At 39.9% G+C, this 14274-nt stretch overlaps 1 protein-coding gene across 2 annotated transcripts in view; it reads left to right on the plus strand.

The window, feature by feature from the left end:
• prkcbb (protein kinase C, beta b) overlaps window positions 1-14274 on the plus strand; it is a 163562-nt gene that overhangs the window by 90611 nt on the left and 58677 nt on the right. For both annotated transcript variants that reach the window (XM_051941083.1, XM_051941082.1), the window contains exons 10-15: window positions 1393-1566; window positions 5768-5859; window positions 6908-6970; window positions 8675-8813; window positions 10454-10534; window positions 11025-11132. In XM_051941083.1, coding sequence (XP_051797043.1) covers window positions 1393-1566; window positions 5768-5859; window positions 6908-6970; window positions 8675-8813; window positions 10454-10534; window positions 11025-11132 — 657 coding nt within the window. The remainder of the gene's footprint in view (window positions 1-1392; window positions 1567-5767; window positions 5860-6907; window positions 6971-8674; window positions 8814-10453; window positions 10535-11024; window positions 11133-14274) is intronic.

Raw genomic sequence — 14274 nt, forward strand, 5'->3', positions numbered from 1 at the left:
ATATGAGGACGGGAGCAAAAGAAAGGAAGAGGAAAGCAGAAAGAGATAAAAATCGACAGAGGATACAGTGAGCAAGTGACAAGAGAGAGGAAGACGATACAAAAACATTTACTCTTTTTTGGGAGAGATTGGAGCACCATGAACCCGACCTTCGATAAAAGACATTTACACTGCAGAGAAAATACACAACTGCACACACAGAACAATGCAATGGGCTGTGGATGTAGATTCTAGGTGTATTTGGAACCTTCTGGTTCACCTCTGAAATCTCAGAAACTGCAATCCAAGCTGTGTTTTATTTATTTATGTGTGTGCGCTTACATGTCACAGCAGATTTGCCCCAAAACTTTAAAAAGAAAGATTAAAATATACGTGCATCACAACTCCATAACTGCTGCGAATATCTCTCAGTCATTCGCTCAGTCTTTCCTCACCTTCTGCCCTTCTCATGCTCCATCAACCTTTCTTCTGCTTTTTAATCCCCTTCTCTTCACTCATCCACCTTCTTTTATCTCCATCCACCCCAAAACTTTACGTCCTGAAGTACCTGGAAATGAAATGGGAAATAATCCTTCCTTCTTTTCATTCTTTCTCCTCATTCTCTTCTCCCTTCTGTCCTTCCTAACATTCATGAAGGGCAAAGAGAAGCAAAACAGCATGAAGATCTTAGAGTAGTCTTAGCAACAAGGTCAGAAAGTTCTCACCAAATTCAACACTGGCCAAGTTTCACCCTGAGATGGAGATTAAGTTTTCCATTCTCCTCACAGAAAAATACCAGAGCTGTGGCCAAAACTTGCCTTTTCATTCTGCTGAAAGTTGATTTTTGCTTTAGTTTTTATTATGTTTTAGTTACATTTTAGCACTAGAATACACCAGACATTCATCTCACAATCTGATGTGCCTCAAATTTAACATTCTGATGCAAACTGCTACAAGGATTTATTCGAATGCCATCCAGTTGCATTATGTAGGAAGCTTTTGTCACCTCCTTCACATCTGTCTTTCTTGTTTTACCGTTTTCATTTTTCCCAGTTTCCTCTCATCCATTGACATTTTGAAAAGTGATGAATCAGTTTTCTCTTTTGTCCTTTCCGTCTTTATTTCTTCTTTGACTGTGTAACCCAAAACAGTCAAAGAAGCTTTCCTTTATCTCTGCACTCCTTTATCCCCGTCCTCTCCACTACTTCCCCTGCCTCTCCCATTTTTCCTGCCTCCCCCATCACTCTCCCTCTGCTTCCTCTGCTTCTTTCCTTTCTACACTGCACCCTTCTTCCCTCTAGTTGTATTAAAAGCATGACGAGAGCTGTGTGTCATGAAGATTTTGAGTAATGATGAATTTCTCGCATTTCACATCTGTCTTCTTTGCCCTTCCTTGTTCTTCTACCTCTCCAGGTGATGCTGGCGGAGCGCAAGGGGACAGAGGAGCTGTTCGCCATAAAGATCCTCAAGAAGGACGTTGTGATCCAGGATGATGACGTGGAGTGCACCATGGTGGAGAAGAGAGTGTTAGCTCTGGCCGGAAAGCCTCCGTTTTTAACACAGCTGCACTCCACCTTCCAGTCTATGGTGGGAAAGTCGACATATCCTCGCAGTAGTTGTACAATATTATACAAAATTATTGTTTTTATTTCCTACAAAAAACTGCAATCTTTTTTTGTTGTTTTCCTCTGTCATTACCAGTAGAACACAATACTATTCAACTTTTTTGACACTGATCAACAGATCACCCTCTGATGTTAGTCATTTGAATTAAAGCTAGAGTAGGCAGGACTTACTTTGAAAACAGAAAGCATGAGCTACATTTTAGAAAATCTTCCAAAGCTAATGCTCCTAAATACAGTTGCAAGAAAAAGTATGTGAACACTATGAAATTACTTGGATTTCTGCATAACTTAGTCATAGAATGTGTTCTGATCGTCATCTAAGTCACAACAATAGTCAACACAGTCTGCTTAAATGAATACTGCACAAAATTTTTTATGATTTCGTGTTTTTATTGGGCACAACATGTAAACATTCACAGTGCAGGGCTGAAAAAGTATGTGAACCTTTGGATTTGGTTGATCCTCCTTTTGACAACAATAACCTCAACTAAACATTTTCTTGTAGTTGCAGATCAGACCTGCACAACAGCCGGGAGAAATTTTACACCATTCCTCTTTACAAAACAGCTTCAGTTCAGCAATATTCTTGGGATGTCTGGTGTGAATCGCTCTCTTGAGGTCATGCCACAGCATTCGAGTCGGGTTGAGGTCAGTACTCTGACTGGGCCACTTCAAAAGGCGTATTTTCTTCTGTTGAAGCCATTCTCTTGTTGAACACATTTTATGACCAAATTATGGAGAAATCCAAGTAATCCAAAAGGTTCTCATACTTTTTCTTGCAACTGTACATAGTGAAGAAGAGTGAGCTACGCTAAAAATCTGCCAGAAACACACAGAGATAACATCACAATATTTGTAAAACGTTGTGTTCAAAGCTAATGTAGACTAATATGAAATACCTTTTAGTTTATTGTAGAGACACAGTAAGCCGTTCAATTAAGATTTATTTATATAGCGCTAATTTATAAAATATGTCACCTCAAGGGACTTCACAAAGTCAGGTAAAGACTTTGCGAAATATAGACAGAAACCCAGCAAAGATTCCTCTGAGCACCACTTAGCAGATGTGGGGAGAACATACTCCCTTTTAATTAACAGGAAGAAACCTCCGGCAGAACCAGGCTCAGGAAGGGCAGTCATCTGCCTCGACTGGTTAGGGTGAGGGTAACGTGTAGCTCCACAATCAGAGAAGAAAACGCAACCTACAGGGGAGAGAAGGCACAAATTATACACAAACACCTTTAATCATATTGTAGTGAAACTAGTGGAGGATGGTAGCCTAGCCGTGCTAGACCCATGTTCTGAAGGCACAAGGGTCTAGGGCCACTCGACAGGGAGGGAGGCGGGCTGAAAGGTTGTCTTTCAAATCACTCTGCAGCAGTTGGGTAGGTATACAACCAATCAGCGCAACGAATAGGCTGACAGAGTTCCTAGAGCGCCGGCGGATTGTGGCTAAGTCCCATTAGCTTCCCAACCAGCGGAGCCAACTGGTATATTAAGGATTTGCCATATCCCGTCGGCATAAGTCCAAATACGTCTTTCTTCTCAATGAAACACTTCAGTGCCGTCCTTTGTTTATCTTTCAAGTTGAATTTTAGCTTCAAATCTTTAAGGGCTGTGGCCAAAGCCGAGTCGAAAGATAACTGTTTATTGTGCGCCGGTTGTTTCTGTCAGAATCGTCGCACCTCTGTCGTCACTTAGTTATGCCCGCCTTCTGACTCTACACTTCATGGTGATTGGTCCGGCCAGTTTTAGGAGAATCCAGCCTCGAGCCTTATGGAGGGTAACGAGACCCATCCTGGCAGAGAATTAAATCCGTTGCCGTGGGTTGTCTAGCGCGGCTAGGCTTGGAGGATGGAGATCACAAAGAGCAATCATGTGGCATATTCAGCAGTGCACGATGATATACATTGAGGTGTTACTGTAAAATTTTTGTGCTATCTGCTCACTAGCTCTAGCAGTGCGTTCTTGTTGACGACTCTAGTGAGTCAGACTGTGTGCAGGTTTGCACTTAGGTGGGCAGGTTGGTCATACAATAATCTTATGTGGGTCAAATGCAATGATTTAACAGGGTTTTTAGAGGCCTGTGACTGCCAGATAATAGATTGTTTTGTTTTTTTGTAATTCCACAGCACTTGATTTATAGATTACTTTCAGAATGTAAAGTGACTTTTAACAAATATAACACAAGAAAAGCACTCGGAGAACGCAGTACTTCGCCAAGGCTGTTCAGTTGTTGTATCACTTCCAATAGATCAAATCTTTAATTAAAAAATCATGTTGCGCTGAGCACAGACATGTGTCATGCATGTATACGTTATGTACAGATACCGAATCACATGACCTAAATATGTAGTGGGCGACGGGAATTGATGGGACTCAGAAACACCCCCACACAGCTGTACCTTGTATGATTTCCTGATAAGTCCACAGCAGTCAATTTGTAGTAGAATTGCAATCATATGATCGTCAGCAGGCAGCTGATGTAGTGTTCACTTGTTGTCATAGTTACAGTGAAGCTGTGCCGCTATCTCGCAATGGTACAGAACTCTTTAACAAATCCGTGGATCCAGACTATAAGCAGCATCACTGCCAAAATGTAATCACTTGGTCTTTGTGTCATTTTTGACCTTCCGTGAAAATTTCAACCAAATCCGTTAGTCCGTTTTTGAGTAATGTTGCGAACAGGCAGACAGACAGATGGATAAATGTGTGCTGATTGTCACATAAGTCCACCGCATTCCTTGGCGGAGTAATAAATCCTTCTGGAATGTGTCACATACTGTAGCTTTACTTACAGTCATGAAATACAATAAACTTGTCTGCATTAGCATTCACCTTAACCCAACAGCATGAAAACATGAAGCCTTGAAATATCTGTTTTAGTCACTGAATATTAATCTCACATGAGAGCTGGTCAAAGTAAATATGACCACTAAGAAACCGAAAAAGGAATTTCAAAATTTAACACGGCTTTGGCTTTATTGTGGAGTTTTAGGAAGCATTTGGTTCAGACTGTGTTGACTTCTGCAATTAGGAAATGTGTGCTGATTTGGTCACATATGTGCCCACACACACCATTGAACAAACTGAACGTTCGCCCTTCGCAGCCCACTGTCATGATACATGCTATCAGAAGTGAGCCACAGTGTGCCGTCCTGCTGAAGGGCACAGCAGCACTGCTGGTGAACGCTGTGGTCTTAACAGCAGCAGCACCTTTCCTGCTGTCACCAGCTCACAGCTGGAATACACAGGCTGGATTCATTCTTGATTCGTGCTCGTCTTTCGACGTATAATCCATATTACACTGAAGATGAGTCAACAGAGGAGTAAATATAGCTTTCTGGTTTCATGCTCCACACTGAGGGTATTTCATTTACATTCACATGCTACATAAACACACTCATCTGTGGGTGTTTTCCTTGATTAATAATGAGTGTGAATCAATTTGAGGTTGTGGTTAAAGACTAGACAAATACAGCTGACCACACACACATACACACAAACTAAAAGTGAGTGTGTGTTAATCCAGCTCAGCATTAATTCTCTGACCAGAGGAGGGCTTTTGTATATGGAATTTAGCCTGCAGCTCTTACACACAGGCAATTATAACAGTCATCTAGACACATATACATACTATATATGGTGTGTAGTGTACAACGTGTGCACATACTGCACACAAACAACTGCTCATGAGACTTATCAGGCAGTGCAGGTCCTGACACACAAAACTCCACAATATGTTCTCCAAAACACACGCACATGGCCACACACCAAATCCCTCAACTTTTTCTCTCATACTGTACCTTATTGGCAATTTCTGTAGATAATGGAGGACAATAGGTTGTTAAATTGATGTCACTGTGTTCCCTCTGCTGAAGACTGGCTGGAAACACCGACGACAACCCAGTCGTCTCCTCCTTTCTTCCTCTTCCTCCATCTTTCTTTCTTTTATCCTTGAATTATCACTTTCTGTGTTAGTTTTTTCTGTCTCTCTTGTTTGATCTTCTCTCATTTGACCCATCTACCTCTGAACAATTGCTTTCCCTCCACTGTGTTTTACAATTTCTTCCTCTCTATCATGTAATTTCTTTCTCATTTGCCGTTGTAACCATGTACTTTTTGACCTTTTTTTCTCTGGCTGCCCCTCTGTCTCTCCATAGGACCGTTTGTATTTTGTCATGGAGTACATAAACGGCGGAGATCTCATGTATCAGATACAGCAGGTCGGCAAGTTCAAAGAGCCCCATGCTGTGTGAGTACAAACACACACACACACACACACACACACACACACGCACACACACTTTTCTTATGCCGTCGTCTAAACAAAATCTCAGCACCGTGAAAATAGGTGTTTCACAGTTTAGTGATACCTTTTTTTAATCATAGTGAATAAGCCATCAGCAATTTGACTGGCTCAGGTGATGGATGAGCAATCCGAGCAGAGCCTCAGGGTGAAATATGTTGTTTGCCCTGATGCACCTTGCTGCTCTGAGGAGCTTCAAAGAAATGAAAGTAATCCAGCAGCTCCTGAGAGTTTTCAGTGTGTGGTACAATACCTCCAAAACTGCAGAATATAATTAAGGTGGCTGCCGAGATCACTGGTGTCAAGCCGAACCAGCGGGCTGACATATTTGACAAGCGGGCTGTCGGGGAAAGCGAGAGCCGTGGAAGAGTCAGACCTTCATCTACTTTATAGGGAATTAGAGTTTCTCCCCTCTGGCAGAGGGTTTAGACTGCTGAAGGGCAAGTCGAACTTGATGAGGAGCTCTTTTATCTCAGGCCATCAACTTCCTCTACCGTCTTTAATTTATTTATTAGACAATAGTCAGGACTATTCTGCTTCATGGATGATGATGTTCCCTTGAACTTTGGCTCAGTGTCATGTCTTTTTGTATTCTGTGCTGCTCAGTATTTATCATCTAACAGACTCTGTTGGTTTTCTCGCTGCAGCGATCTCCCGCTGGTCGTCATTCTGATCACAGATAAAACACCTACAAAGCCCTAAACAGGCTCTGCATATTCTACGCTTGTCTCCCACACCTTCAGAATGCCTCTCGACATCTTTTACACGCACTTTACAAACAGACGCTGATCGTGCACGCCCATGCAAACATGGCTGACTGCGTGGCCAGTCTGTCCAGACTTCTGCTGTTGATCTTATCAGCTGCTCTCTGGCCTTGAAGAGACAGCGCTGACCTTTATTCTGACACACACACAAATTATCCCTCTGTTTTCCCACTGTCCTTTCTCTCAGCCTGTTTCTAATTGTTGTTGTTGTTTCTCTTTTGTGCGCATAGGTTCTATGCTGCTGAGATCGCCATTGGTCTGTTTTTCCTACATCAAAAGGGCATCATCTACAGGTAACATTCATACCCAACAAACCAAGTAAAGCTAAAGGCAGACGCAGAAATTCATCTCACCACTACGTATGCATCACCTCCTGATAATGTGAGAGGCAAAGGAGGTGGGCATGTGATGATATCATCTGGATCACAGACAGCAGGGCATTTATTTTTTCCACAGCCCCATCTAAAATACTCAAAAATATATCAATCTCGATACCTTTCCTCACCTCCTCTCATCTCGTCTTCTCACCTGAAATGCGAGTCGAGGAGGCAACAAAGAGATGCGATGAGAGAGGATTTGAGACGTTAAACCAAATGATACGGCCTCGCTTCTGAACCATCATTCTGAATCATCGCCTACATTTTTATTTTGTTTCATTTAACACGCGTGCGGTATGAGGTATAAAGGTGTGACAGACAGAAGATGGGTTACCTATATTATGCCTGAATGATGCATGTTATATACACACGTGTCAGACCTGCTCCAACTGCTGGTTTGTATGTTTGAGATGTGTTTCTTTTTCTACACTATGGGTGCAGAAAAGACTTTAGAAAAGAACACAGTGAGGTGTGTCTTTGCTGTATCCTCAGGCCAGCCGCCTCTTTTGAGACATCTTTCAGGATGGCACACTGCGAGAAAATAGCAGCTGGGGCACCAGAAAAACAAGAAAAATAAAAAACCATCTAATACAAAATACAATCATTTCATTTTATTGAAAGTACACTTTATAAACTTAATTTTAGATTAAAGTTATGTTAGGTTTTTTTGGGGGGGAAGGGGGCTTTTTAATGTTTAATTAACTACGTATATTGACAAGTATAAAACCACTGAACTTACCTAAACACAGCCTGCAGCTCATTCAAAAACTGAATTTTTGTCACATGACTGTTGATTACAACTAAGTCACAAATGGCTTCATTGTTTTTTGTCTTACTGGTCGAATACAGCTTGATTACAATAAACAGATGTGATAACTCACAAATATGTGTATATTTATATCATTTTATTTAAAATATCTTGTAAAATATGTCAACAATTAATCAGTCTGCCATTATTTTTCGACCACATCATAGTCATTAGGAAGTTTGAAGGCCAAACTGACATGATAATCACATTTTAAATTAATTTTGTACTTAATATTCCAAGCACACTTTTGTACCGTTTATAATACAAACTTAAAAATCAGGCAATTTGTGTCAGGAATGTGTGACTTTGTTCCCTAAAGTGCTGGTGTGTAGTGTATTCTGGACTGAGAGGTTTATTTTGTGCACTCTAACTACTCAAAAGCTTTTTTAAAAAATGTAAATATTTGCTTGGCAAGTATTTTATGAGGAAAGAAATGCACCCAGCACATTTCTCTACAATACACACAATGTGTTTTACAAGAAACACTAACCCAGCCATGTTTGGTCACAAGAAAAGATACTGAAACAATAAATATCTCTGGACCACCAAATCCACATTATCTTCAGTGGGAAGTTGAACATAATGTGTATTTATATGAAATATTTTCACTGTACAGAATTGTACAGTGACATTGATCATGATTCAGTTTTGACCTTTAGACATGACCTACAATAACCAGCTTTCTTCTGTTCATCACATCATCAGAGTTGCATAATGTTATCTCGATTACCAACAAGCTGCCACTAAAAGAAAACTACAGATGATCATTAAATATATGCTGCTAGACTTTAACTTTGTTTTCCCTCCTGTAGAGACCTGAAGCTGGATAATGTCATGCTGGACTGTGAGGGCCACATTAAGATCGCAGACTTTGGCATGTGTAAAGAAAACATGAATGACGGAGTCACCACCAAGACCTTCTGTGGAACACCAGACTACATCGCTCCTGAGGTAAAGCTTGAGTGTGAGTGATGGTGACTGGTCAACCATCGGTTAATCGGTAATACACAAACACTCCCAGTTTCTTGAAGGTAGTAAACAGGCTCTTCTACTTTCCTACAGTTAGATGAGAAGATTGATATCACTCTAAATTTTTATCTGGACCCAGCAGCCAGGATACTTATCTTTACATGAACAGTGGTAATAGTAAGCATTTTAAAGGGATGTACTAATTCATTATAATGTTGCACCTTAACCTTCAATTGCTGACCAACTTTGACTTGTGTGGGTCAAAGTGGTTGCAAACTGCAAAATGTGACTGGATTCAGCAGGACATTCTGGTATTTTTGGCTTTCTGCATTTGACATAATATTTAACTGGACATATTAATGTGGCTCACCAAATAGCATTTTAGTATGAAGATTAGAACAGATCCAGGGACACAGCCAGCTTAGTTCTGTTCGCAGATAATAAGCGCAGCTTTGAAGACTCATTGCGATTTAATTGTAAATGAATTTATCTAATTTGTTTTATCTGTATGAGTGTCTCAGCATGAAGACGAACATTTTCAGCTTCGTGAGGTTTTTAGGCTAGGGTCAAAGATTGTTTTTCTCATCTAATGCTCAGCAGGAACATGAAGGGAACATAGAAAATCATCTTTCATAAATGTGCCACTTATTTGCTGTGTTTGCTGCTACCACATTTCTTACGCGGTGACAGTGATTTAAAACAAACTCTGCCACTGCTATTGGTAGCTTCATTATATAAAGAGAAGTCACTGAATTTTAGCTCCATCCTAATCATAATTTGAAATCATAACAGCTGCATTTAAATGTCGATCAGCATATAAGCCCAGTTAGAACCAAGTACCCATGAATTAAAATCCTATATTTTGAATAGAATAGAATAGAATAGAATAGAATAAAATAAAATAGAATAGCTTTATTGTCATCATACATGAAGACATGATGAAAATATAAATAGCTGCCAATGGACGGTGCCTTGAAAACAAGCTATAATTAATAAAATATCAACAATAAATAATAAAATCAAATGTACATATCAAACAAGACTATAGAAAGAATTACAACACATGCAAAAGAAGCAAGATATATGCAATATAGTGTGGAAGGTAATGAAATTTTTTTTAAAAAAGAATAAAAGAATAAATATGGGCAGGAGATTGCAAGTAAGCAGCATTAGACCATGAACATGGGAAAAAGTTGTTTCTCAGCCTGTTTGTCCTGCATTTTAAGGATCTGATTCTGAGCCTTGTTTCAAATTCCAATTAAAGATATGATATTACGACTTTAAATGCTGTTATGACACATTCATAACCTTGAATTTAGGCAACTGAGCGTGAATAGACAAACGTAGCTTCATTCATTATTTAGGTACAACCACATAGTATTCTGATACACCCCAAGTTTTAAAAGTAAACCAGCTCAAGTAGCTCAAGAAAGTCAATCCTGGTCAAAGCTGTGGCACAAAATGTTGTAGACTTTTAGTATACATCAGACAACAACAACATTAAAACCACTGACAGGTAAAGGGACTATTGGTGAGGCATTTTAGGTTCTATTAGGTTATGTTTGCCTTCATGACTGAAGTGATTTTTGCAACTTTTCTGAACAAATTATGTCATATTCCAGATTATCGCCTACCAACCTTATGGAAAATCTGTGGACTGGTGGGCCTTTGGAGTGTTGCTGTACGAGATGTTGGCTGGACAGGTTGGTCTGTGTGTTTATGCCTTTAAAAATATGTGATTATGTGAAGATTTTTTTTAGAACTGGTAAAAAATAAATAAATTTAAATACACCAAAGGAAATAAAACAGTCTTTAAAACAGCGTAAATATGTAAGTCAAACTCGTCTTTCAGCAGCATTTGTATTCATGACTGGCTGTGACTTAAAACAAACACTGCTGATGGTAGCCTTTAAAATTTGACACTGTCTAATGAAAGGTTAGCTATTAAATTATATCCCATAATGAGTTTTCCTCTCATGGCATTAATAATTGTTAAGAATAGATGTGACATTTTCAAATCCTGGATATCTCATTTGGAGTGGATATTGTGAATTTGTAAGTGTTCAAGGCCGGCAGTATTTTGATTCTCAACGAGTTCAGACAAAACAGCTTTTAATGATTCGGTTTTAATAGCCTCCATTTGTCCCGTGCTGCCCTGTGATTCTCCTAACTCATCTCCTTTGTCCTCTCCAGCCTCCATTTGATGGCGAGGACGAGGATGAGTTATTTCAGTCCATCATGGAGCATCACGTCTCCTATCCCAAGTCCATGTCCAAGGAGGCTGTCGCTATCTGTAAAGGGGTGAGTCCACGAACACACACACACACACACACACACACACACACACACACACACACACACACACACACACACACACACACACACACACACACACACACACACACACACACGCAGTACACTGCAAGTCCTTGTCTGGCTCTGAAGCTCAACCTTGCTCTCGCCTCACAAAATCTCTCTCTTGCCTCCTTTTTTCTTTGTCTCTTTCATACAAACACTGAGTAGAGAACTGGGAGGGTATTAGGTTTAAGGAAAGGAAGCAGGAGCAAGAATAAAGAAAGGAGGTGAATGGAGGAAGGAGACATCGAAATTATCTGCATAATTAAAGCCATTGTGAGGGAACATTTACTTGGAGTGAAACAACATTGTTCACTCTCGCTATCTGTCCTGCTTCCATCTCACCCTCCGTCTCACTCTGCCGTCCTTCTCGCTGTCTCTGCAGTGTTCATTGTTAAGCCATTGTTTCGCCTTTTTTCATTGTACATCCTCTCTATCTCTCTATCACACACACACACACACACACACACACTCATTCTCCCTTTCATACACACATACATACACACACTGCATTGCTCTAATAGCTTAAGCTTGTGCAGTGTGCTCACTTGGCTGTGGAAACTCCCCTTCAGAATAGACCGGCCAGTATCAAATGATGCTCTGACACTTCCCAACTGGATTACACCGGTGTGTGTTTCTCCTTATATTGCTCATTTTGTAGGGATATAATATGTTTCTCACTGTGGGGAGTTCACATAATGCAAAACGGTCAATTTTAGAGTTTAATAGCTTAAAATTTAGGGTTAAGCAAGTAGTTGTTACAGGTACAGTTAGGTAAGTCTCCAGGAACTCGATGTCCTCTGAGCTGATGGAAACTGTGTGTGTTTGTGAGCTGATTACTGCTATAAATGGAGTGGGACCTCTCTATCAAACCTCTGTCTCATCTCCTAACCACACGCTTCACCGACCACAACCAACGACACACAGACACACAGTGATATATGGAATCTTTAGATACACATTCAGTCCTTTTACAGAGCGCAGGTCGTCTCTCTCTAGTGATTTTGTTGACATTCGGGACCTAACAAAGCTCTGCTGAGAGCCCGAGCTCGATAGTATGACTCTGAAACTGAACATCAAATTAAAGGTGTAATATGTAACATTTCCATATTTAAATGTCTGAAATCAACTAGACTAGGGATGTTGATCATTAATCGTTAATCAGTTATTTACTGATAAGCAACACGATGGAAGACAAAGGACATGCATGTCTAAAAATGTATTGTAGATTAGGTGTAGCACCGCATACATTAAGCAGTACTCTGCAGCTCATTTGCCATGTTTTTCACCGTAGCAACCTGAAAAAGCAGTTTTTTTAATCTAAGAGTACATCTATGTTGGCAAACAGAGAGGATTGCGAGGGTTAAGCTCGCAACAGGCCACCAAGACAAAGACTTCGGTGTCACTTAATGCCTTCTGGTCAATGCTCACATTTTACAGATGAGCCACTTTTACAGCAGATGTCATATGCACATTGTTAGAAATGGCTTTATCCATGTTTGTGAGAGTTTAGCTACCAACAGGCCCCCATGACAAAGACGTCTGTGTTGCTTAATGCCTTCCAATCAGGACTCCCATATTACAGATGAATCACAGTTTACTAGAACAGCTTAGCTATAACTGAGTGGCTTCTGAAACTAAGCCACTTTTACAGCAAATGTCACATGTACATGGTTAAAAATGGCTTTATCAATGTTTGCAAAAAATGGCCACCAGACTTCAGTTGCTTTAACATTTAATTGATTGTTGATTGATAACGTGTCCAACCACCATTTAAGAAAACTATATGAATTTGCATCCCTAAACTAGACAACCATTTTATCTGTGGAGCTGTGTACTTAAATGATCCTATATGTTTCAAACAGTGTTAAAACCCAGAGAAATACATCATTTTATTGAATGCATCAATACATTTTATTTTGATGGCTTGTTGATGCTAACAAATCCCCTTTACTGGATGTAGCAAGTAATGAGGCTATATATGCTGTTGTTTATTAGTCTTAATGGATCACTGTTATTTTAGTATGATTGTTTAGACCGTGAATAACAGCACTGGCCTACCCAACAATAAATATTACCATATAAATAGAAGTTAGCATTTACCATCCCGTTATATCACATCATTAGAATGAAGTGAAATAATGAGAATATGTTACTAAATGTAACATGAGTGAAGCTTTCGTACATTACCTCACCTTTGAACATGTTTCATGCCTAATTCTCATCAGATACACATCACCAGCAGGACTGGTGAAGACTCCCATGATCCTTAGCTGCTTCACAACATCATCAAATCACTTGTTTTGTTGCTGTTTTGATCGAGAGGCCCCTAGCAGCAGAAAATACATACTTGTTTTTATAAAGAAAAGAAAGAACCCATTTAATTTTTCTCTTCCCTTTTTTCAAGGTCTATAAAAACCTGAAAACACACCGACAATAACGTATAAAACAAACATACACCGCAAGATTGATTAAGACTCATGCGTTTTCCAGCATTACTTTTGTCTTACGTCCTCCTACTGAATTTAAAGGTAAAGACATTCATAGGCAAATTAATCGCAAATATGTTCACTGATCTACACACACCCACACACAGCCACACACACACAGAGGCTGTGTTATATATTAGTGATGATTACTGGGTCGTAATGCTACAACAGAATCTTCAGTGGAGCATGAAAAGCTCGCCTCCGTCCACCCCCAGAGCTCCCAGTGCGCCCTGCCAGTATTGCCTGGGTTAACTCACTGTGTGTCCGTGTGTGTGTGTGTGTGTGTTTGTGTGTGTGTGTGGGAGGACGTGCATGTGAACACTGCATGAACCCTTATTTTTTTTAAACGCTACAAGATATTTCCATTTTGAAAAAGGAAAAAAAAAAGAAAAAAATCTGTACATAAAGTTGATTTTTGAGTACTTGGCAATGAAGCCGATGCTTTCTGTGCACACACTGGACATGTTGTTCTATGGAAAAGAATACCATGCATGTGCAATTATAATGTATTATTCTCAGCATAAATCTCCGATAATTCTGCATGGAGATCTGAAGTCAGAGAAGTATTTTGGTCAAATCAGTTATGCTTGCATCGACAT

This window comes from Acanthochromis polyacanthus, chromosome 21 (genome assembly GCF_021347895.1).
Source record: "Acanthochromis polyacanthus isolate Apoly-LR-REF ecotype Palm Island chromosome 21, KAUST_Apoly_ChrSc, whole genome shotgun sequence".
Taxonomy (NCBI): domain Eukaryota; kingdom Metazoa; phylum Chordata; class Actinopteri; family Pomacentridae; genus Acanthochromis; species Acanthochromis polyacanthus.